This window comes from Lissotriton helveticus, chromosome 7, assembly GCF_964261635.1.
Source record: "Lissotriton helveticus chromosome 7, aLisHel1.1, whole genome shotgun sequence".
In the NCBI taxonomy this organism is placed as follows: domain Eukaryota; kingdom Metazoa; phylum Chordata; class Amphibia; order Caudata; family Salamandridae; genus Lissotriton; species Lissotriton helveticus.
Genome location: NC_136068.1, coordinates 1,863,966,538 through 1,863,990,884, shown reverse-complemented (window position 1 = coordinate 1,863,990,884; position 24,347 = coordinate 1,863,966,538). Strand labels below are relative to the sequence as shown.

Here is a 24,347-nt window from a genome sequence, read left to right as displayed (position 1 = left end):
CAGCTTAAAGTACGGCAATGCTCTATATTTGGAAATGGTTGATTTTTAATTTATCAGTGAGTAGTCCATCAAATATTCAGCAGCCAGGCTCATCTGTAACAGTGCCTGAAGCAGCTTACCTCCTTTTTGACTAAAATCAATTCATTGGCTGCCTGTACATATCAGCGCAAAATTAAAGCTGTTGTGTCATGTCACAAAGTTTGTATGACACTGGACCGGCTATTCTGAGTAGTTGAGTGGCTTTCTACAAGACGTCACAAGCTCTTCGCAAAGCTCATTTAGCATTGGTCAACGCTAAATGCATCAGGAAAACCAGAATGGAAGGAATGGAGACTTATAAATCTATACATAGGTGCAAATCTACTCAAAAATTGTCAATAGCAATAATTGTAGAGCTACATCTAGGTGTAGAAGCAAATATGTAAGTGAATACATGTCATGTGTATAGACACCTTCGTGACTAGGCAATTTACAGCTGACAAACGTACATTCTTGATGCAGCTGAGAACCAATAAAAAAAACGTTACTACTATTCCAAATAACCTATTAGACTGGAAAGGAGGGGACGTTTTTTCAGAAACTTGAACAGATCCAAAATTCTAGGAACGTTTCGCCCTAGTGATTATTAGTCCAAGCGTTTCCATTGCACAGTCATGTGACAAACCATTGTTTTCCCTTGTTTATCTTCCGGGAGCGGATGATAAATACCAGGTGTACAAGCTTCGGTCCTCAGTGCAGCAGTGAGGTTTGGTGGCTGTTGTTTGATACTGAAGGTCCCCCCTGAGACCATGAGCCCCCGAGCACTCCTACTCCTCTCCTTGGTGCCCCTGATCCTGGGCCAGCTGCCTGACCTGAGGTTTTCTCTGACCCTGGACACCGAGGGGAGAGTTGTCCTGCGGTGGGACTTCAATAAGACCACCGAGGAGATCACCATTGAACTTCAAGTGGAGACCACTGGGTGGATCGGATTCGGCCTGAGCCCCAGCGGGGGCATGACGGGGGCAGACATTGTGATTGGTGGAGTGTCGCCAGCACCAAATCAAACAACTTATTTTGCAGTAAGTGCTCTAAAGATTCCCGGGGGATCTAGGTCATTTAAAGTGTGATTTTGTGGCAGGAAATGTTCCATATTAAACGGAAGTGGACCATCCGCTTACAAAATGTGTACTCCTGGGCAGAGGTCGGCCCTTTACAGATAGTGCAGAGTATGAAGAAGAGGAGCAGGTGGAGGGGAAGGATGAAGCAGCTACGAGGCCATGGCGGGCACGAGTAGCAGAAGGGGGGCAAATGGTGGTGATAGGTAGCACCAATTCAAGTTCTAGTTGTCCTTTTTAAGGAAAGATGGAAAAAGATGGAGTGAATTAATTTTTCATTCTTCCAATTTAGAACCATGTTAAAAATATAGGTGGTTTCCAGGGAGAGCAAATGGATATGCACTGTGTCAAATATGACACAGACTGAATGCAGAAAATGTTTTCCTTGCTGTTAAGATGAAACTATATCTTAGGGAAATGTTTATTCTATTTTCAATACATATGTAGAAAAGTCGTTCACATTCAAGGTCTATTTATATATAAAAATATATGTTAATGGATTCGAAATTCCTTTTAAAATCTCCATAAATAAAGGCCCATATTACTAACACATTGCAGTGAGTTTCAGTCACAACAGTGATTCAAATCCAGGGCAAAGTGTTGTGGTGGATTTACTTTCTAACTCAAATCACATTTTGCTTTGGAAAGTTGCAAAAATTAGGGCATAGTAGTGCACAGTAGTGTTGTGCGCTATATAGCGCTACTTTGAGTCCAAGAGACCTACAATGGGTGGAACATGGGCAATTCCATAAAACCACACATCAGTTTTAATAAAATTCTACATTTTTAAGATTAATAGAGAAGAATACCTGGCAAAAATGTACAACTCCTCGGCGATCATGTGTATTTTGCAATAGAATAACATTTTCTGCAATACGGACATATATTTTAAGGGATTGTCATCTGATTTGTGTGCTCAATTTAAGGTGAATAATTATGAAATTATGTTTCAATTCCAGTTTCAAAATTTGGTGATTTCTCATTGTCGATCAGGTCACAAATAATCTAGTGCAATGTAACATGGGAAGTAACATAGGAGTATATTTATGTGTATTTCCTTGAACATGACAAAATTTGCGATAGGCAATTCGTGATTTCAGCATACTCTAATTTTTAGGTCTAGTGGCAGTACACATGCAGGGGCAGATTTACAAGAAAGTGACTCATCTATAGAGATGTGTCACTTTCCTTGTGCCACCCTAAAAAATGCATGTGCCACCATGGATGTGCAGTATTTACAATACGGCACACCATGGAGGAAGGATTGACAGATCCATCAGAAATTTTGACGCTTCGGTTGGGGCAAAAGTCACGCATTGCTGGAGTCGTGTCGCAAGCACGAGGCAACTCCAGCAATGCATTTTGTGGCCTATTCCCATTACAGTGCGTCATTCCTTACGCCTGCTTCAAACAGGCATAATGTTTTGTTGCAGTGGCATCCTAAAAGTGACGCCTTGAAATCTTGTAGAGTTTTATACAGCGCAACTTGACCCGAATAGGGTATCAGCGCACTTTACATAGCACCAGTTGCATTATATTAGGACACATTCATTTTTGTTAGGCACGGGAAGAAAAAGTAATTTGCACAGAATCACAGGATGTTCAGCATCATTGCCGAGACTCCAGTTCCCTAGGTTCGAGGCCGACTGCCCTGGCTGTTAGGCCAACTCCTCCTGAAGATTAAATAGCAGAAACCATCTTCTTGTTACCAAGGACGACCCTTCAGTAATGTTTTAGGTTAAGATTTGGTTTGAACTAGTGTTAAGTCTAAGTGCAAACTTAACTGGAATCAAAGCACATTTAACAATAAATAATTTGTCGAGCAATTTGAGTTAAAGCCTGCATTCCAACATTAACCCTTTGGGTGCTCATGACGGAATGGTTCTGTCATGCGCACCAGTGCTCCTGTGCTCATGACCGAACCAGACAGCAGAGAGATGTCCCATTTTTTTTGCCCAGGCCTATTTTGGGATTTCCTTGCAATGACGATTGTGTGCATGGCGCGCGATCGTCATTGCAATGAAAAATAAACTTAGTTTAATCTTTACAGTTTCGTTGCCTGTGGGGCTATCTCAGCCCCCGCGCACCAAAACCGATCGGAGAGGTATCGTTGGAAACGGAAGAATCAACTCTTTCAAATAGTAACCTTCACTAGTGGATCCCTGCTTGGGGATCAACCCAGGAGGACGATCCCCAAGCAGGGATACACCCACTATCACCTGAGAGGAGGGAGCAGCCCCTTGGGCAGGGGCCTTTGCTCCCCCCATACATTTTGGGCACAAACAGTCTTTCCGCCCCCCTGGGGAGCAGATGGGGCAGTAGCCCCCAATCCGCCCCTGGGGGCGGCAGAAAGCACCCCAGACCAGGCATGTTGAATAGTACTCATGAAAGTTATCTCCATTATCAAATGGGAAATAACAAACTCCATTACTCAATTAGAAGCGAAGGGCAGACTCCGGGACACTATCCAGGCAAAAACTTGCAGGCCGACCTTAACAAACTGTGGATATTATTTGGTGTGCTGGGCATATACCTTGTATTCTATTAAATACTACTTTTATCACAAAGTGATTACTTGAATTGAAATCCGTTATTGGGGATATTTTCAATACGTTGAGCCTAGTCCCTGTATTTGCCTTGCACCTTTCTGAGAAGCCTTGGACTGATCGATGCACACTACCATTTAGCGCCAAGCGCTGAATGGGTAGTACTTGGCATACCTGGTCAGGACCATTAGTCTGGCAGACCTTCGAACAGCAGGAGTAAAGGGCCACAATCCCCACGGTTGGACCCAGTAACCACTAACTTATCATTGCCCTCCGACCGCTCAGCCCTCCACAGGGCTTGGTCGCCCCACTCACTGCTGCCGCTCCTGCCTGCCTTTGTCGCCTCCTGCCTGCAGATTCCTTCGCTCGCTGCCCGCTGCTCCTGGGAATTTCCCGCTGCTCCTGGGAATTTCCCGCTGCTCCTGGGAATTTCCAGCTGCCCGCTGCTTCTTGGAATTTCCCGCCGCTGCCTCCCTGCTGCCCCGCCCCCCTGTGATTCCATTCCCCGCCCCGCTCCCGCCACCCAGCTGCTCCTCCCTCACGGCTCCTTACTTATGACGCCCCCAGAGCGACCGTGCAGCGGACGCGCGCAGCGGGAGCGCCGAAGGTGCGCCAAAGGTAAGCCCGTCTGCGCCTGGCCCTCCCCGCCGAGGCAAGACGACCCGACTGACCTACGACGACGCCTCTCTCGATGCACTCAATGCCGGCCGGACCCAGGCCTGCTGCCGAGCCACCCCGAGACGCACCCACAGACCCTTCACCTGCTGCACCTGCAAGTTCACCTGCCTCCGAACCTGCCCCGCACCCGCCAAGACAAACACCAGCAGCAACCACCTCAAGTGCATCCTGATCAACACCCGCTCCGTCCACAGACACGCCGTGGAACTCTGGAACCTCCTCGACGCTACATCACCGGACGTCGCCTTCCTCACGGAAACCTGGATGAACGCCTCCTCTGCACCCGACATCGCCATCGCCATCCCGGACGGGTACAAGATCATCAGGAGGGACCGCATCAACCAGACCGGAGGTGGCATCGCCATCGTCCACAGGAACACCATCCGCATCACGACCGACGCCAACGACTCCTTCGCCGCAGCCGAACATCTCCACTTCCAGATTCACACCGACCCTAAGACGACCCTCAGAGGCACCCTCGTCTACAGACCCCCGGGACCACGCACACAATTCAGCAAAGACATCACAGACTTCATCAGCCCGCACGCCCTCCCCTCTACCGACTACATCCTCCTCGGGGACCTCAACTTCCACCTGGAGAACAACAAGGACCGCAACACCACCGCCCTGCTGGAAAACCTTGCCAACCTCGGACTCAAGCAACTGGTCAACACCCCCACCCACTACGCCGGCCACACGCTTGATCCCGTCTTCTCTTCCAGCAACCACATCTCCTTCAGCCACACCACCGAGCTCCACTGGACCGACCACAGCTGCGTCCACTTCAGCTTCAAAAGATCCACGACCCACCACCACCCCCAACAGGTACCTCACAGGAATTGGAGCAAGATCACCGCAGACCAGCTCACCACCTCCCTCAGCCAGAGCCCACCCGCCAACACAACGGACCCTAATGAAGCAGCCCGCAACTTCACACAGTGGCTGACCGCCTGCGCCTCCGACCTCGCGCCACTAAAGAACCCTCCCAGCAGACCCAGAAGCAAGAAGGCATCCTGGTTCACCGACGACCTCAAGGACTCCAAGAAGACCTGCCGCACCCTCGAGAAAGCCTGGCTCCTCGACCGGACCACCAACAACATGACTGCCCTCAAACACGCTACCCGCAAGCACCACCAGCTCATCCGCACCACCAAGAAGAAATCCCTGAAGGAACGACTGGACAACCACGCCCACGACAGCAAAGAGCTTTTCACTATCGTCAAGGAGTTCTCCAAACCCAGCACCGGCACCAACGACATCACTCCGTCACAAGACCTCTGCGACTCCCTCGCCTCGTTCTTCCACCGCAAGATCGCCGACATCCACAACAGCTTCGGCGCCCCACCCAGGCACCCAACCGTCGAACCAACGCCCCCCACCGCCACCCTTCGCACCTGGACCACGGTGACCACCGAAGACACAGCCCGCACGATGAACACCATCCACTCCGGATCACCGATCGACCCCTGCCCACACCACGTCTTCAACAAGGCCGACTCCACCATCGCACCCCAACTCCGGAACATCATCAATGCCTCCTTCAACACCGCCACCTTCCCGGAGAGCTGGAAGCACGCCGAGATCAGCGCCCTCCTGAAGAAACCTACAGCGGACCCCACCGATCTCAAAAACTTCCGCCCCATCTCGCTCCTCCCTTTTCCTGCTAAAGTCATCGAGAAGATCGTCAACAGACAGCTGACCGCCTTCCTCGAGACAAACTGATCCCTCGACCCCTCGCAGTCCGGCTTCAGAGCCAACCACAGCACCGAGCCCGCCCTCATCGCAGCCACCGACGACATCCGGACCCTGCTCGACAAGGGGGAAACAGTGGCCCTCATCCTCCTGGACCTCTCCGCTGCGTTCGACACGGTCTGCCACCGCACCCTAGTCCAGCGCCTCAGCAACATCGGTATCCAAGAGAAGGCACTGGAGTGGATCATCTCGTTCCTCGCCGGAATAACACAAAGAGTCCGCCTCCCCCCGTTTCGCTCCGAGGCCACCGAAGTCATCTGCGGCGTCCCGCAAGGATCTTCACTCAGCCCCACCCTCTTCAACATCTACATGAAACCTCTCGCAGCCATCGCACGCCAGCACAACCTCAACATCATCTCTTACGCCGACAACACCCAGCTGATCCTCTCCCTCACCAGAGACCCCGACACCGCCAGAACCTGCCTACACAAAGGGATGAAAGACGTCGCCAAGTGGATGAAGGACAGCCGCCTGAAACTGAACTCGGACAAGGCGGAAGTCCTCATCTTGGGATCTTCGCCCTCCGCCTGGGACGACTCCTGGTGGCCCCCAGCCCTGGGCACCGCACCCAAGCCAACCGACCACGCACACAACCTGGGCTTCATCCTGGACCCCTCCCTCTCGATGACCAGACAAGTCAACGCCGTCTCCTCATCGTGCTTCAACACCCTGCGTATGCTTCGCAAGATCTTCCGCTGGATCCCGACCGAGTCCAGGAAGACTGTCACCCAGGCACTCGTCACCAGCCGACTGGACTACGGAAACGCCCTCTACGCCGGAACCACAGCCAAGCTACAGAAAAGACTCCAGCGCATCCAGAACGCCACCGCACCGACTCATCCTGGATGTCCCCCGACGCAGCCACATCTCCAGCCACCTGAGGAACCTGCACTGGCTCCCCGTCGACAAGAGGATCACGTTCCGGCTCCTCACCCACGCACACAAGTCTCTCCACGACCTGGGCCCCAAGTACCTCAACAACCGTCTGACTTTATACACGCCCACCCGCCAGCTACGGTCCACCAGCCTCGCCCTCGCAGCCGTACCACGCATCAGAAGAGCCACCGCCGGAGGAAGATCCTTCTCTTACCTGGCTGCCAAGACTTGGAACTCCCTCCCCATCCACCTCGGCTGACCCAGGACCATCTCGCCTTCAGGAAACAACTCAAGACCTGGCTGTTCGAGCAGTAGCATACCCCTCCCCCAAGCGCCTTGAGACCCTCCCGGGTGAGTAGTGCGCTATACAAATGGCATGATTGATTGATTGATTGATTGATTGAAATGGATTCTGCCAGCCCCAATGGTGGACACAACCACCAACAGGACAGAATGTTAATTTCCGCTGTAAAGTTACAAGGAGATTCTGTTGTAGGAGTCCACCTTGTTGGCAGTGCTGGATAGCACTAGATCTGAAGTTTACCGGAGGAATACCGCGGTTCAGATCATGTTGGATCTATCCTCAGCCTTCGACACGGTTCCTCACAACCTACTAATAAATTGATTGCATGAGACTGGCCTGTACGTGAAAGCCTAGCAATGCGTTTGGATCTTTTTTTTAACAAAATAACTCAGTCAGTTCAAATGGGGAATTTTAGATCTTCTTCCTGTACATCTAAATGTGGGGATCCGCAGGGTGCCTCTTGCAGTCCTATATTATTTCATGTATATGTCTCCTCCTTGGCTGGTATCATTAAAGTTTGGACTTTGAGGTCTGCTCCTATGGTGAGGATACTCAGCTCATTATCTCCATAGAGGAGAGACACATGGAGACCCGAGAGAACCTCATTGGATGTTTGTCTGAAGTAAGGATGCAAGTGCAGTTTCAAGCTTAACTCATAAAAGTCAGAGCTCTTACTTTTTGGAGGAGCTCGCAGGATATGGGATGATTTGAAGTGGCCGACATACCTGGGCACTGTACCAGAACCAAGGAGAGCGCCAAAGAATCTGGAATGCCGCGTAGATGATTCCCTTCCCTTGCAAAACCAGGTAAATACATAAGATCTGTCGCTGGATTCCAGTGGAATAGCGAAATACAATAATCCAGACACTGAATATGGGCTGCTTACAGTACGGCAATGCTCTATTTTTGGAAATGGTTGATTTTTAATTCATCACTGAGTAATCCATCAAATATTCAGCAGCCAGGCTCATCTGTAACAGTGCCTGAAGCAGCTTAGCTTCTTTTTGACTAAAATCAATTCATTGGCTGCCTGTACATATCAGAGCAAAATTAAAGCTGTTGTGTCATGTCACAAAGTTTGTATGACATCGGACCGGCTATTCTGAGTAGTTGAGTGGCTTTCTACAAGACGTCACAAGCTCTTCACAAAGCTCATTTAGTGTTGGTCAACGCTATATGCATCAGGAAAACCAGAATGGTAGGAGTGGAGACTTATAAATCTATACCTAGGTGCAAATCTACTCAGAAATTGTCAATAGCAATAATTGTAGAGATACATCTAGGTGTAGAAGCAAATATGTAAGTGAATACATGTCATGTGTATAGACACCTTCGTGACTAGGCAATTTACAGCTGACAAACGTACATTCTTGATGCAGCTGAGAAACAATAAAGAAAAAAACCTTTACTACTATTCCAAATAACCTATTAGACAGGAAAGGGGGAGACATTTATTCAGAAACTTGAAAAGATCCAAAATTCTAGGAACGTTTCGCCCTGGTGATTATTAGTCCAAGCGTTTCCATTGCACAGTCATGTGACAAACCATTGTTTTCCCTTGTTTATCTTCTGGGAGCGGGTGATAAATACTAGGTGTACAAGCTACGGTCCTCAGAGCAGCAGTGAGGTTCGGTGCCTGTTGTTTGATACTGAAGGCCCCCCCCCCCGAGACCATGAGCCCCCGAGCACTCTTACTCCTCTCCTTGGTGCCCCTGGTCCAGCTGCCTGACCTGAGGTTTTCTCTGACCCTGGACACCGAGGGGAGAGTTGTCGTGCGGTGGGACTTCAACAAGACCACGGAGGAGATCACCTTTGAACTTCAAGTGGAGACCACTGGGTGGATTGGATTCGGCCTGAGCCCCAGCGGGGGCATGGAGGGGCAGACTTCGTGATTGGTGGAGTGTCACCAGCATCAAATATACCCACTTATTTTGCAGTAAGTGCTCCAAAGATTCCCGGGGATCTAGGTTATTTAAAGTGTGGTTTTGTGGCAGCAAATGTTCATATTAAACTGAAGTGGACAGTCTGCTTACAAAATATGTACTCCTGGGCAGAGTTCAGCCCTTTACAGAGAGTGCAGATCTACATTCTAGTTGTCCTTGTTAAGGAAAGATGGAAAAAGATGGAGTGAATTCATTTACCATTCTTCCAATTTAGAACCATGTTCAAAATATAGGTGGTTTCCAGGGAGAGCAAATGTATATGCACTGGGTCAAATATGACACAGACTGAATGCACATATTTTTTTCCTTGCTGTTAAGATAAAACTATATCTGAGGCAAACGTTTATTTCATTTTCAATACATATGTAGACAAAATGTTCACATTCAAGATCTATTTTTTAAAAAAAATATTTTAAAAGATTAACATTTTCTTTTAAAATCTCCATAAATAAAGGCACACATTTTTAACACATTGCAGTGGGTTTCAGTCACAACAGTGATTCAAATCCAGGACAAAGTGTTGTGGAGGATTTACTTTCTAACTCAATTCACATTTTACTTTGGAAAGTTGCAAAAATTAGGGCACAGTAGTGCACAGTAGTATTGTGCGCTATATAGCGCTACTTTGAGTCCAGGAGACCTACAATGGGTGGAACATGGGCAATTCCGTACAACCACCCATCAGGTTTAATAAAAATCTCTATTTTTAAGATTAATAGAGAAGAATACCTTGCAGAAATGTACAACTCCTCGGGGCTCATGTGCTTTTTGCAATAGAATAATATTTTCTGCAATTCGGATATATATTTTAAGGGATTGTTATCATATTGTGTGCTCAATTTAAGGTGAATAATTTTGAAATTATGTTTCAAATCCAGTTAAAAAATGTGGTGATTTCACATTGTCGATCAGGTCACAAAACATCTAGTGGGATGTAACATGGGAAGTAAGATAGGAGTATATTTCTGTGTATTTCCTTGTACATTTAAAAATTTGCTAAAGCCAATTTGTGATTTCAACATACTCTATTTCTTAGGTCTAGTGGCAGTGTGCATGCAGTATCTGTAAGACCTGCTGTAATCATTATACGCAGAGTAATTCCTCCTGCTGCTTGTAATTGGTTCACTCCTCCGTCGCTTTTATTTCCTGGATCCTCATTGGTTGGTGCTCCCCATACATCACTACCGGTAATTGGTGAAGAACATCAGCCAACTACAGTTTTCTACATTTCTATGTGTTATGCCTTCCTTTGGGGACTACTTGTTTGTATACTTTATTTACTGTTAGTGTTACTGTGAGTCTGTTCATAGTGGGAGAGGCACACCTGAAAATTAACAATTCTCACTAAATAGTAATATGTTTACTCTTCTACGCGTGCTGCGGAGGTAGACGCAATGCCCATACTGCGCCAGTCACTGATAAATAATATGATCAAGCGAAACCGCTTGACCTCTGCGCACTGTTGCGAATCCAAACTGGATGTAATAAAATTAATTATCTAATGTACAATTTTGAACAAACACTTGAACACAAACTTTTCGCATCAAAAGACATTATCTCAAATGGGTGCTCCCTCCCTGTGGACAGGGTATAAAACAAGAATTAATTGTGGGAGAGGCACACCTGAAAATTAACAATTCTCACTAAATAGTAATATGTTTACTCTTCTACGCGTGCTGCCGAGGTAGACGCAATGCCCATACTGCGCCAGTCACTGATAAATAATACGATCAAGCGAAACCGCTTGACCTCTGCGCACTGTTGCGAATCCAAACTGGATGTAATAAAATTAATTATCTAATGTACAGTTTTGAACAAACACTTGAACACAAACTTTTCGCATCAAAAGACATTATCTGAAATGGGTGCTCCCTCCCTGTGGACAGGGTATAAAACAAGAATTAATTGTAGGAGAGGCACACCTGAAAATTAACAATTCTCAATAAATAGTAATATGTTTACTCTTCTACGCGTGCTGCGGAGGTAGACGCAATGCCCATACTGCGCCTGTACAGTTTTGAACAAACACTTGTCTTTTGTGTTCAAGTGTTTGTTCAAAACTGTACATTAGATAATTAATTTTATTACATCCAGTTTGGATTCGCAACAGTGCGCAGAGGTCAAGCGGTTTCGCTTGATCGTATTATTTATCAGTGACTGGCACAGTATGGGCATTGCGTCTACCTTCGCAGCACGCGTAGAAGAGTAAACATATTACTATTTAGTGAGAATTGTTAATTTTCAGGTGTGCCTCTCCCACAATTAATTCTTGTTTTATACCCTGTCAACAGGGAGGGAGCACCCATTTGAGATAAAGTCTTTTGATGCGAAAAGTTTGTGTTCAAGTGTTTGTTCAAAACTGTAGATTAGATAATTAATTTTATTACATCCAGTTTGGTTTCGCAACAGTGCGCAGAGGTCAAGCGGTTTCGCTTGATCGTATTATTTATCAGTGACTGGCGCAGTATGGGCATTGCGTCTACCTCCGCAGCACGCGTAGAAGAGTAAACATATTACTATTTAGTGAGAATTGTTAATTTTCAGGTGTGTCTCTCCCACAATTAATTCTTGTTTTATACCCTGTCCACAGGGAGGGAGCACCCATTTGAGATAATGTCTTTTGATGCGAAAAGTTTGTGTTCAAGTGTTTGTTCAAAACTGTACATTAGATAATTAATTTTATTACATCCAGTTTGGATTCGCAATAGTGCGCAGAGGTCAAGCGGTTTCGCTTGATCGTATTATTTATCAGTGACTGGCGCAGTATGGGCATTGCGTCTACCTCCGCAGCATGCGTAGAAGAGTAAACATATTACTATTTAGTGAGAATTGTCAATTTTCAGGTGTGCCTCTCCCACAATTAATTCTTGTTTTATACCCTGTCCACAGGGAGGGAGCACCCATTTGAGATAATGTCTTTTGATGCGAAAAGTTTGTGTTCAAGTGTTTGTTCAAAACTGTACATTAGATAATTAATTTTATTACATCCAGTTTGGATTCGCAACAGTGCGCAGAGGTCAAGCGGTTTCGCTTGATCGTATTATTTATCAGTGACTGGCGCAGTATGGGCATTGCGTCTACCTCCGCAGCACGCGTAGAAGAGTAAACATATTACTATTTAGTTAGAATTGTTAGTTTTCAGGTGTGCCTCTCCCACAATTAATTCTTGTTTTATACCCTGTCCACAGGGAGGGAGCACCTATTTGAGATAATGTCTTTTGATGCGAAAAGTTTGTGTTCAAGTGTTTGTTCAAAACTGTACATTAGATAATTAATTTTATTACATCCAGTTTGGATTCGCAACGGTGCGCAGAGGTCAAGCGGTTTCGCTTGATCGTATTATTTATCAGTGACTGGCGCAGTATGGGCATTGCTTCTACCTCCGCAGCACGCGTAGAAGAGTAAACATATTACTATTTAGTGAGAATTGTTAATTTTCAGGTGTGCCTCTCCCACAATTAATTCTTGTTTTATACCCTGTCCACAGGGAGGGAGCACCCATTTGAGATAATGTCTTTTGATGCGAAAAGTTTGTGTTCAAGTGTTTGTTCAAAACTGTACATTAGATAATTAATTTTATTACATCCAGTTTGGATTCGCAACAGTGCGCAGAGGTCAAGCGGTTTCGCTTGATCGTATTATTAGTCTGTTCATAGTACCTTGCCCTGTTTATAGTTTCAACAAGGTGCCCGCTTTATGGGCCTCCAAGAGCATAACTAATATGTATTTGGGCGTTCACTTTATATTTAGCACAGCACCCTCTTTTATTCATTACTATGCAGCACAGGCATGTTTCATAGACTGCCACACACATGTTTTATGTAAACAGGCCCTGTGCTTTGTTTCACAACTGCACCTGTTTTCATGTTTATGGGCTCCATAGTCTTTCCCTGGCTGCAACCTCCAGACCTTGCACTCTCAGCACCCACGTTGCTGCGCGTTATGCACGGGCTCAGTGCTACATGTTTTAGCAAAGTGCCTACTTTTGTGGCTCAATCCTGCTCTCCATTGGCCGCCTCCATCTGCTACAAATGCAATGGCTCCACGTTGGACAGGCTCTGCCTGCGGCACTACTGTGCCTCTGTGTCCGGCTCCTCCAGTGACGCCTTTCATGGAGCAAGCTTGCATTCTGCAGTGCCAAATTGGGGTAAGGCTTGTAGCATTCAGAGCATGCCTTAACCCCAGCACTGGACTGGCCATAGCGGGCACCGGGGGTTTCCCCGGTTGGACGCCAGGGTTGGGGCCAGTTTTTGGCTCCTGGGGGGGCGTTTTTGTTACAGGCACCTGTAACAAAATCGTCCAAAATCAGTCTTAGCAAACAGCTTGACTGCACTCCCTCACCCCCAGGGGGACAGCCGTTTGCCATGGCCGGTTTCGGTTCCCAGTCCCCCCAGCACAACACATCAATCAGCTTGTAAGTCCCTTTATTTTTTTTCATTTTAAAAGAATGTGTTAACACACACCTCCATTTGGTATGTGGTCTAACCCGGAATATGTCATGTGCCTTAAAAATCAATTTGAAACAACTTCATAAGCCTGGTGTTATGCACAGCTGTGTGCAGGGCATACAATTTGTTAACAATTATTGAAAGCACACGCAGATTGGGCTATTGCCTCCCCATGACATGCATTGTATGCAGAAAGCAATCCACTTTCTGTTCACTGTCTGCAATTTAGTGCATATTACAAATGCCGGTACAGATTGCCATAGGCATGCATGCATACATTAGCAACCTAAAAAAAAACTAAAAAAAACATTGGTAATAAGTCTGAGGCCTCTTTGTGAAGATGGATAGTTGGATGTAGATAACATAGCCAATTAGTCAGAAAATCAGACATCTACAGTGATAATTCAGTCACGCAACACAAATGTTTTTGTTTTTTAGTACTGTAGCGGGTTGTGGGTTTATAGGAAAATAGGGTGGGAAGTAATTTATTTATACTAAATAATTATTAGTTTTTAGGAATTATAAATTAATTGTAATTAATTTTTGCGTTTAAGTTCTTTAGCGAGTTGTGGGTTTATAGGGGAATAGGGTGGGAAGTAATTTAATTGTAATTGAGTAATAATTTATTTTACATAATTGGTATTGATAATTATATAATTGCTAATTAATTATTAATTTGTAATTAATTGTTATTAATTGGTAATGAATTTTTATTAATTCATTAATTGATAATCATGTTAAGTGTATTATTTTATTATTGGAGTATGCTGTGTGTTTATAGGGGAATCGTTTTTGAAGTAACTGAAATGTAATTAAAAAATATTAATGTTTGGGGGTTATTTGATAATTAATGTATTGGACATTAATTATTAATTGGTAATTATAATTTATCATTTTTTGGTTATGAAAACTAATTTATTGTTGTTTCATAAAATATTAAGTAGTATGTATCGATAACTGTAATGAATACATGAATAAGTAATTATTAATTGGTGGTTAATGTTTAATAATGATTATATTTTGTTATTGAAAATATTTTATTGATCATTATTTATTATTTGGTAATTAATATTGAGTAATTATTATTTAGTGGTATTTATTATTATCTTATTGTTAATTATTTAATAATTGGTAATTATGTTTTTATTAATTATTTCTTGCTATTTGTAAATAGTTTAGAGTTATTTAATAATTAATTCATTAATTAATTTAAAAAGTTAATTTATTTAATAAGTATGCTATTTTTTTACTTCTACGCTATCCAACACTTTCCCTACTGATGCACTCTCTGGAGTGGGAATAGTAATTTACACCCCTACGCTATCCAATGCTTTCCCTAATGTTGCACTCCCTGGAGTGGGTATAGTATCTTTATCCAGGCCTCTATCCAACGCTTTCCCTACTGTTGCACTCTCTGGAGTGGAAATAGTAATTTTAACCTCTACGCTATCCAACATTTTCCCTACTGTTGCACTCTCTGAAGTGGGAATAGTAATGTATACCCCTACGCTATCCAACGCTTTCACAACTGTTGCACTCCCTGGAGTGGAAAAAGTTATTTTAAACCCAACGCTATCCAGCATTATCTTAACTGTTGTTTTTTTGGGAGTTGGAATATTAGTTTTATTCCTTCTGCTATTTAATATTTTTTGTATTATTTTAGTTAATATAGTATATAATTAATTTTACAATTTTGAAAAGTATTTTTTTCAAGAAATTTGTTATACATAATTATTTAATTTTTATTTATGTTATTATTTTTTTTTTTTTATTTATTTATGCAAAAACACATGAGTCGGTTGATACAGATACACAAAAGGAAAAACAACATATAGGAAGATAATTTTGTCGAGCGAGTACATCTCCAACTCTTGGCATTTTGAAGCATACAATACAAAAATGTGAATGAGCAGAGTTATATAGGAGAACAGAAATAGGTAAAAAAAATAAATTAAAAAAAAACGATTGCTAAATATACTTTTCACGGAGGCAATCTTAATTAAATCCAACTAGAAATTATACATAATCTAAATTAAGCCACCCCGTTTACATCTCAAGATAATTTGTAACTCACCCCCAGATCTGTTCCCCAATCTTCTTTCTGCGGGAGCTCTTTAAGGCATAGAGACTATACTCCATATAATGTATCGAAAAAAAGCGAGACCGCCAGGCTTCAAAAGCGGGCGGTTCTTGTTGCCACCATGCAGATGCAATACATAGCCTGTACACTGCAGTTACTAAAAAAATATAAGTTTAACATGTTTCTTCGGGATGGTTGTACTCACTGTGCCCATTTCAACACCCAATAATATCTGTGTTGCTGATAATTGTATCTGGCTACCCACAATTGCCGAGACACATTTTTCTATCTGAGACAGCAAGGGAGCTAACACAGTACATGTACAAAAGATATGAACATCATCCGCTGAGATGAACCCACACCGAAAGCATTTACCTATTGCATCTCCCGACCATTTAGACACCTTATCTGGGGTATAGTATAAATTATAGATTGATTTAAAATGTTGAGCCACCAACTTTGCAGATAGGAATACATCTTTGGCCATAACTAATGAAGTTTCTATTTGAATGTCCTGTCTGCCTAGTTTAGCACACCATTTACTGTTCTGTTGCTCTAGATCACTTTCTTTAGTGTCTAACAAATGTTTATATAATGCTCCAATCCTTACCCCTTTCATAATGTCTTCAATCAGAGAGTTTGATTTGAAGTTACCTCCCAATCCCATTAAGTAGTTACGAATCTGTAGGTATTTAGCGAAATGGTCTCTAGGGAGAGAATATTGTTCTCGTAATTGTTCAAAGGATTTACAATGACTAGCATCGTACAACTCCCCCACCACTCTAATGCCTTTCTCCCTCCAATTGAGTACAATTCTATCCCACACGTCTAAAGGTAGAAAAAACGACGATGAGAATGGAGTATACCACGTTATTTTCCCAAGGCCCAGTAACCTCCTGACTATATGCCAGACCTTATATGCAGCTGTCATTGTCTTAAAACGGGTGCATTTGTAGTAGCTTTGTTCTAGATACTTAAATAAACAGTTTTTAACTTTTACCCCCAGCAACATTTGATAGATCGATGGACAATCTGCAGGTCTTGCTGGATTTTCGCCGGTTAATAAAATTCCCATTCCTTGCAACATACACGCATAATAATAAAGTGTGAAATCCGGAAACGACCAACCCCCCACATTTCTTGGCAGAATCATGAAGCGCCTAGCCCTTCTAGCCTTCCCTCCAGACCACATAAAACGCATACATACTCTCTGCAGTTGTTCCAAACTGGTCTTAGGGATTTCTAGGGGTATACATCGGAAACAGTATAAAATTTGAGGCAAAATCAGCATTTTTAATAGATTACAACGGCCTACTAATGAAAGATGTAAACAATCTGCCTGATCTACTTTTTTCCGAACACTGGCTAAGAGCTGATCCCAATTACCCTTGACTAAAGAAGTCGTACAAGCACGCAAGGTAACTCCCAAATATACCACCTCCTGACATAGTCTAGAATCGGTGTAGCTTGGTATATTTATACTGTGTAGCTGGGTTTTTGCTGAGTTTAATTTGCATCCAGATGATTTACCAAATTCTAGAGGCAGCTGCCCTATAGCCTGCATTGCCATGATGGGTTTAGACGTGGCTACTGCCACGTCGTCAGCATATGCTAACACCTTAACCTGATATATATGTTCCTTTAGCGGAGTAATATTAACATTGGAGTCCAACATTCTTAAAAAAGGCTCAATGTATAGAGCAAATAGTAAGGGGGAACAGGGACACCCCTGTCTGGTCTCCCTACCTATTTGCACTACTGCCGATTCCAGGCCCATGGTACTGATCCGGGCTACCGGTTGCTGATACAAAACCTGTACTGATTTAATAAATTCAGAACCAAAACCTCGACTCTTCAAGTTATCCCACAAAAAAGACCAAGCCACACGGTTGAACGCCTTCTCGGCGTCCAATAAAATTAAACAAAAGGGTTCCCTGGTTACCGTAGCATAATCAAGTAGTGTTATCACTCTTCTAACATGATTAGTAGTACTACGTTGAGGAATAAACCCATGCTGTATTTTTGAAACAAGACCCGAAATAACCCCAGAAAGCCTATTCGCTAAAATCTTCGAGTAAATTTTACCGTCTACATTTAGTAGCGATATAGGACGATATGATCCCGGTAGATTTAGTGGCTTGCCCTTTTTATGAAATACCACTATAGTCGCTTCTTGCCAAGTTTAGGGGGCAGAGCCTTTCTGTGCTGCAAGCATTGTTGCCAGGAGGTCCTTTTTTAGGAGCGCGAAAAACATTTTATATATTTCTAAGGGTAACTTATCTGGGCCAGCAGCCTTGCCCAGTGCCAGTCCATTTACCGCTGATTCTAATTCCTCCAGAGTGATAGGCGCATCTAACATTACCCTGTCATCATCCGAAAGGTCTTTCGGACAATGTTGGCTAATCAAAGAAGCAGAATTACCACCATTATAGACATCCCCCTGATATAGTAGCTTGTAAAACTGCCTGAATATCTCCAAGATGCCCTGTTCGTCCTTAACATGGTCACCTTTATAATCTAGTATCTCATCGATCCGCTGGGCTGCCGCTTTTGCTCTTAATCTTTGGGCGAGGCATCTTCCACTTGCCTCGCCATATTCATAATGACTTTGTCTTTTAGCGAAAAATTTTTTAGCTGCTTCCCGAGACCACCTCAGATTTATTCTTGCCTTCAGACGCACTACTTCATTGATCTCTGCATCAATATTAATCCCTGCCTGTATCCCTACCATAAGCGCCTCTTCAGCCGTGATCAACTCTTGATACAATGCCTTTATTTCTGCTGTTTGTTCTTTTATTGATTATACAAACCCCAACTCAATACCTCCCCACGAAAAGCAGCCTTAAAACAATCCCCCACACACCCTACATTACTACTCCCCCGATTAATGTAAAAAAAAGATGCAATCCACTCCTTCATGTGTTCAATAAAGAGTTGTTCAAACAATAATTTACGGTCAAAAGAGAACTGTCGTGGGCGTTCACTAGAGATGATACTAGATAGCGTCAATACAACTGGCCCATGGTCTGATGTCACTCTCGGATATACTTGGATTGCAGCCTGATTCAACATCAATATAGAAACGAAGAAATAGTCTAATCGAACCAATGTGCGATGAGGAAAAGAAAAGAAAGTATACCCAGATAACCCGCTTCTTAGAACCAACCAAGCATCCACCAGTCCATGGGCTCCCAGAAGTAGCTGTAGTGCTTTGAATACTTTCGGTTTCCTGCCTGTATATCTCGCCTTCTCATTATTTAGCACATTAGGTGCTAAGTTTATATTGAAATCACCACACATAATCAGTGGTGTGGGCCAATCTGCCAATTCGACATTTAAAAAATTAAAGGTTTCTGCTTCGTCTAGGTTTGCTCCATATACTACACACACAGTAACTTTAATGTTACCCACCAAACATTCTGCTATCGCCCAGCGCCCCAACCTATAAGATTGCACCCTCCCTGTGGTAGCTACATGAGTCTTGGCAAGAATTGCGACCCCTCTGTCCGCTCATGAATATTTAGTACAAGTTATTAAATTGAGTCCCAGTTCTGTTAACAGGTGTCTCTTAGACCAAACCACATGGGTCTCTTGTAAGCATATGATGTCGCATTGCAAAGCCCGTATCTCTTGTGTAACTCTCCGTCTTTTCTCCAATGAATTCAACCCCCTGACATTCAATGTGCCAACCCTTAGACCCCTACCTGCCATTTCGCCACTTCAAATTTTGCATCTTCGCTCCAAATAAATTTCACCGATCGCTCCCCTACATCACCAAAATACATGTTCCTCTTCAGCCCTAACTCATGTGTTATTTTATTTTTCCTCCCCAATTCCCCAATCCCCCACTTAACCCCAACCCACCAGAACCCACCCTCCCACCCTCGCCACCACCCTTCACGAGGCTTAAGGACCATGTCCTCAGTGATGCAGAAATGCCTTCACTGCGTGTCAAGACTCCCCTACTCCCCCCATTTTTTTTTTCCCCTCCCAGGCTCATAATCAGCAACCTTACTTCAGGCTGATTGTATCCACCTTAGGATGTCCTCCATAAATAAAAGTTCCAGAGCCAGCAAGAATCTGCGACACATCTTAAATGAGTGTATTTCTCTCATACACATATAGTCAGAGTTCCCCGACCTTTATCTGATCATTCAATTGTCTTTATAATATTCTTGATAGTATTCAGTAGTGTTCAGGCCCTTAAACCCAGGGCACCAATTGCCTACTTAATACACCAATTTCCAATGCTGACTCTTAAATAGATTTTTTTTTTACCTAAAAAAAAGAGAAAAAAGAAAATAAAAAGATTTTTTTTTTTTTGTAAGTGAAGGAGGACATAACTCCTAATGTGCTATAACCTATAGTTTAGGAGCAGAACAACACTACGTTATACCACCTACACCCCTGACCACCATATTCACCCTCCTAAATTTTGGCTCCAATCAAATACCCTCTCCCAATTGCAATGTGTCCCTTATTGTCTATTTCAGAAAGTTCACTAGTTGAGATTAAGTTTTCGCTTGTTTATCCAGTTGGTTCAAATATGCCTGAGCCTCACTCCCAGAAGTAAAGTATCTCGTTTGATCTCTAACGATAATCTTCAATTTGGCTGGGTTGAGAAGAAAGCATTGAGCGCCTTTTGCCTGGAATGTTGCAATTAACTTCCGCATCTGCCATCTCTCATTTACGGTTGTTAGGCAAAAGTCTGGACGAACAAAAAACTCACACCCAGCCGCCTTCCTCCTTTTCGCTGGACGTGCAAGATCATACAAGGCCTCTCTCAGAAGAAAGTTATTTAAACAGATCAAGATGGCCCTTGGATATGCTTTCTGTCCATTATCACGCCGACGATTCACAAAAGGAAACCTATGGGCACGAATGATTTCGGTTTCAAAGTTCCAGGATTTCAATTCCGGAAAGGCCTCACTGAACAACTGTATAATGAACCTACGAGGATCCGATCCCTCTTTATCTTCCGGAATGCCCAGAATGCGTAGATTATTACGCCTAGCGCGATTCTCAAGGTCGGTAAGTTTCCAGTCTATGTCTGAGTTTGATTTTTGTAGTGTTTCAATAGCCGACTGGTGTTTTCCCAAGCTGTCTTCGGTTGAGGAGACTCGCTGTTCCACCTCCGTCACCCTGGTGGTTACCTCAGTGCAAGTTTTCACTAGACGCCTTACTGTATTCTGCAGCTTTTTCACCGCTCCTTGTGTCCGCTGCCCTTCAGCCCTAGTCTCATTCCGATGAGCCATTACGCTTTTGTATATAAGACCTAAAGTGACTGCATCTTCATGTATCTCCTCTTCCTCCAAATTGAACAGAGCACATGGGGAGCCTTGATTCTGGCTTTCATTTCCTGTCACTTCTGGCATCTTCCTGACTGTCTCACATGTTGTACCATGTTCATAGCCATCCTGTTCTTCCTCATCTGGCGTTGTCCCCCAGTCTCCTAAGTTGCTTACACTGTCCTCATCGTTTCCTTCATTTTCCTTGTCTGATGGAGAGGTCAGATCCGACATTGAATAAAATTTTCCGTCCGAGCCCGCATTTTCTGACTCATTGCCACCCTCAGCCTCCAGATTAATATCTAGCCCTGTAATGTTATCCACACCATATTCACTGTTAATTGTTTCTATTTCAATTTCCTCTGTTAATTCGAGCTGGGAAATTACAAGTAGATCATTATCAGGCAGTGGAGTTTGATGCAGATCGCTCTGAGGTCCAGCCATCATTTGATCATTACCAGGTTCCACATTAGATGCGTCTGCTTTGGATTTGTTTTTTTTTTTATTGAAGATTCCCGGGACCACTCGCTGTCTCACTGTCCCGTCTTGTAGGCCTTTACTAGAGAGTGTTGCGGCATTATTTTGGGACGGTTGAGCACTGGGGGTTGTCGATATGGGTGAAGCATCCTGTCGCACGTTAGTTATCCCCTTCGAATGCTGACCATTAGGTGCTGACCCCAAAGTTCCATCTCCAATAGAGCACCGCAATGGATCATCAGCGATCTTTCCTGCTGTATTCCCCGCTGTCTGAGTATTCATAGTGACTGAAATAGCCGCTGTACCGTGGTTCCTCGTACCACCTCTACCCCTCGCCATTATAATTGTATCTGCCAAAATGGAAAAAACGCGAATATAGCTGCAGGGGCTCTTTCCCCAGACCTCAAAGCAGTTGGACGTTTTTCACCACTTGGGGCTCTTTTCCCAGAAACCTCCGAACAGTTAGACGTTTTCACCACTTGTAATTTTCAGTGGAGTCATATGCTTAAAGCGTATATAGCAGATATACAGCAGCAGCAGCAATTACTCTTTACCCCCTCCAGCGTAGCTCACCGTAGTCTGTAAGTCCATGAGCCACTCCTCGTGTAGTACCAAGCCGTTACCACCGGCAATAATCAAGGTGGATCTCCTTCAAACAGTGTCCCAGTCTTCGCGTGCACCGAGTTTTCCACTCTACTCGCCTCTAGCACCGCTGCAGCGTGTTTGCCGGTTGCCGGCCGATCCCCCCAGCTCACTCCGAGGAACGCCTCGTCAACGGCTCCAGCCGCCGGCCGCCTCTCCGTTTTGCCGACAGCCCCGTACTCCGTGCTCGATGTGCCAAAAACCACTCATTTAGACCATCGAGCCCTCCGCAAAGAAGGAAAACAGCAATATCTGCGTCTTTAATACACAGCCACCAACGCCGCCGTCTAGTAGGTAAGAGGTGTAGAAAAAGACTTAGTAACGGGGGATTACTGGAGAGTCATGCAGAGCGCAGCTTCACAGCACTTCACCGGCCAGAGCAGCGGCCGCCATCTTGCCTCCATGTTATTTGTGTATGTAAGTTTATATAATATTTATTATATGTATATGTTTAATTAATGTTTCATTAAATTGTATATATTACTTAATCATTTTAAACCTTATGAAATATTTTTAATTATGTTTATTGTATTATTTAGTTTAGTTTACATTTTTTTTAACTAAAGAAAACAACGATATTTTTAACAACTCTATTTTTGATATCAATATTTTTTCTCTATATTTTTGTACTTACCATTTTGTAGATATGATGTCGATATTCTTGATATTGATATTTTTGCTTCGATATTTTTGTAGGTCGATTTTTGGACCTTCGATATTTTGTCAGTGATCCATTTTTTTAATTCAGTGGTGTGGGCTGCAGACAGTGGGCGTGCCAATACCCCCACCATGCCCCAAAAAGTGCCACAGTCTTTCTGCCCTCCAGGATCGCAGATTGGGGCAGTAGCCCCTGATCTGCCCCCCAGGGGGCACTGGAGAGCACACTAGGAGCCAGCGATTACGCTGGCTTTTTTTATGCATGAGGGCTGCCCAGAATGGGTGTACCAGTGCCCCCAACCTCCCAAACTAATAGCTACAGTCTTTCTGTCCCCCTTGGGGCATATTGGGGCAACCCCCACCCCGATTCACCCCCCCCCCCCCATGGTGGTAGAAAACCCACTAGGCACAACTTTGTTTTTAGCAATATGCCTACCTGTGGATTGTAGGCCCAAGCACAGCTGGCACATAGGGAAACCTAGCAAACCTGTACATTTTTTAAAACTAGACACCAAGGGGAATCCAGGATGGGGCGTCTTGTGTGCCTCTCCCTAGGTTCTGTTACCCAGAATCCCTTGCAAACCTCAAACTAAGTTTTCAAAAAAACACATTTTCCTGACATTTCTGTGGGTAGGCCTAGTGACCACGACAGGGAACGGCCCAAAACGCAACGTGGCACACCACATTTTTACAGTGAAAACTGACCCTTTTTTTGCAAATTGCCCAGGTGTAGATGTTGAACCCTAGCTGTGCCGGCACCGAAGGAAAGCTAGCAAACCTAGACATTTTGGAAACTAGCCACCCAGAGGAATCCATGATGGGTTGGCTTGTCGGGCTCTCACCAGGTTCTGTTATACGGAATCCCTTGCAAACCCGAAATTTTGTCAACAAAAACACATTTTCCTCACATTTCTATGATGGAAAGTTCAGGAATCTGCATGGATACACAAACTTCCAGCCACCCTGCATTCCCCACAGTCTTCCAATAAAAATAGTATACCTTACTTGGGTGGGTGGCTCAAGTACCCTTGACAGGCAAGGTCCCAAAACGTATTGAGGAGACATCAAAATTACCACAAAACAACCTGGTTTTTGCAAGAGGGGTCACCTGGGTATTTGGCCCCAGGCTTAGTGGCCTTCTTGCGAAACCTACAGAACCCACACATTTCTGAAATCTAGACACCGGGGTGTTCCATCGAGGTATGAATTGCGTGGGCACCCCAACATTTTCCTACCGATCTCTGCAAACCTCCGATTTTGCAAAAAAATATCAAATTTTTCTCAAACTTCTGTATAGGAAAGTACAGGAACCTGCATGGATTCATAAAGTTCCTACCACCCAGAGTTACCCCAGGTCTCCCGATAAAAATGGTACCTCACTTGCGTGGGTGGGTCAAGTACCCGCAACAGGCAAGGGCCCAAAACGTATTGAGGAGACCAAAATTACCTATCACAAAACGATCTGCTTTAGCAAAGGGGAACACATGAGTTTTTGGTCCAGAGCTTGGTGACCATCTAGGGAAACCTACCAAACCCACACATATCTGAAAACCAGAGACCAG

General features: G+C 44.2%; 1 protein-coding gene across 1 annotated transcript in view; it reads left to right on the top strand.

The window, feature by feature from the left end:
• The first annotated feature begins 788 nt into the window (after positions 1–788).
• The window catches only part of LOC144767799 (DBH-like monooxygenase protein 2), a 274,266-nt gene continuing 250,707 nt past the window's right edge, over positions 789–24,347 (top strand). Inside the window, exon 1 of the mRNA XM_078651178.1 lies at positions 789–1,058. Within this exon, the coding sequence (XP_078507304.1) occupies positions 789–1,058 (270 nt within the window). The remainder of the gene's footprint in view (positions 1,059–24,347) is intronic.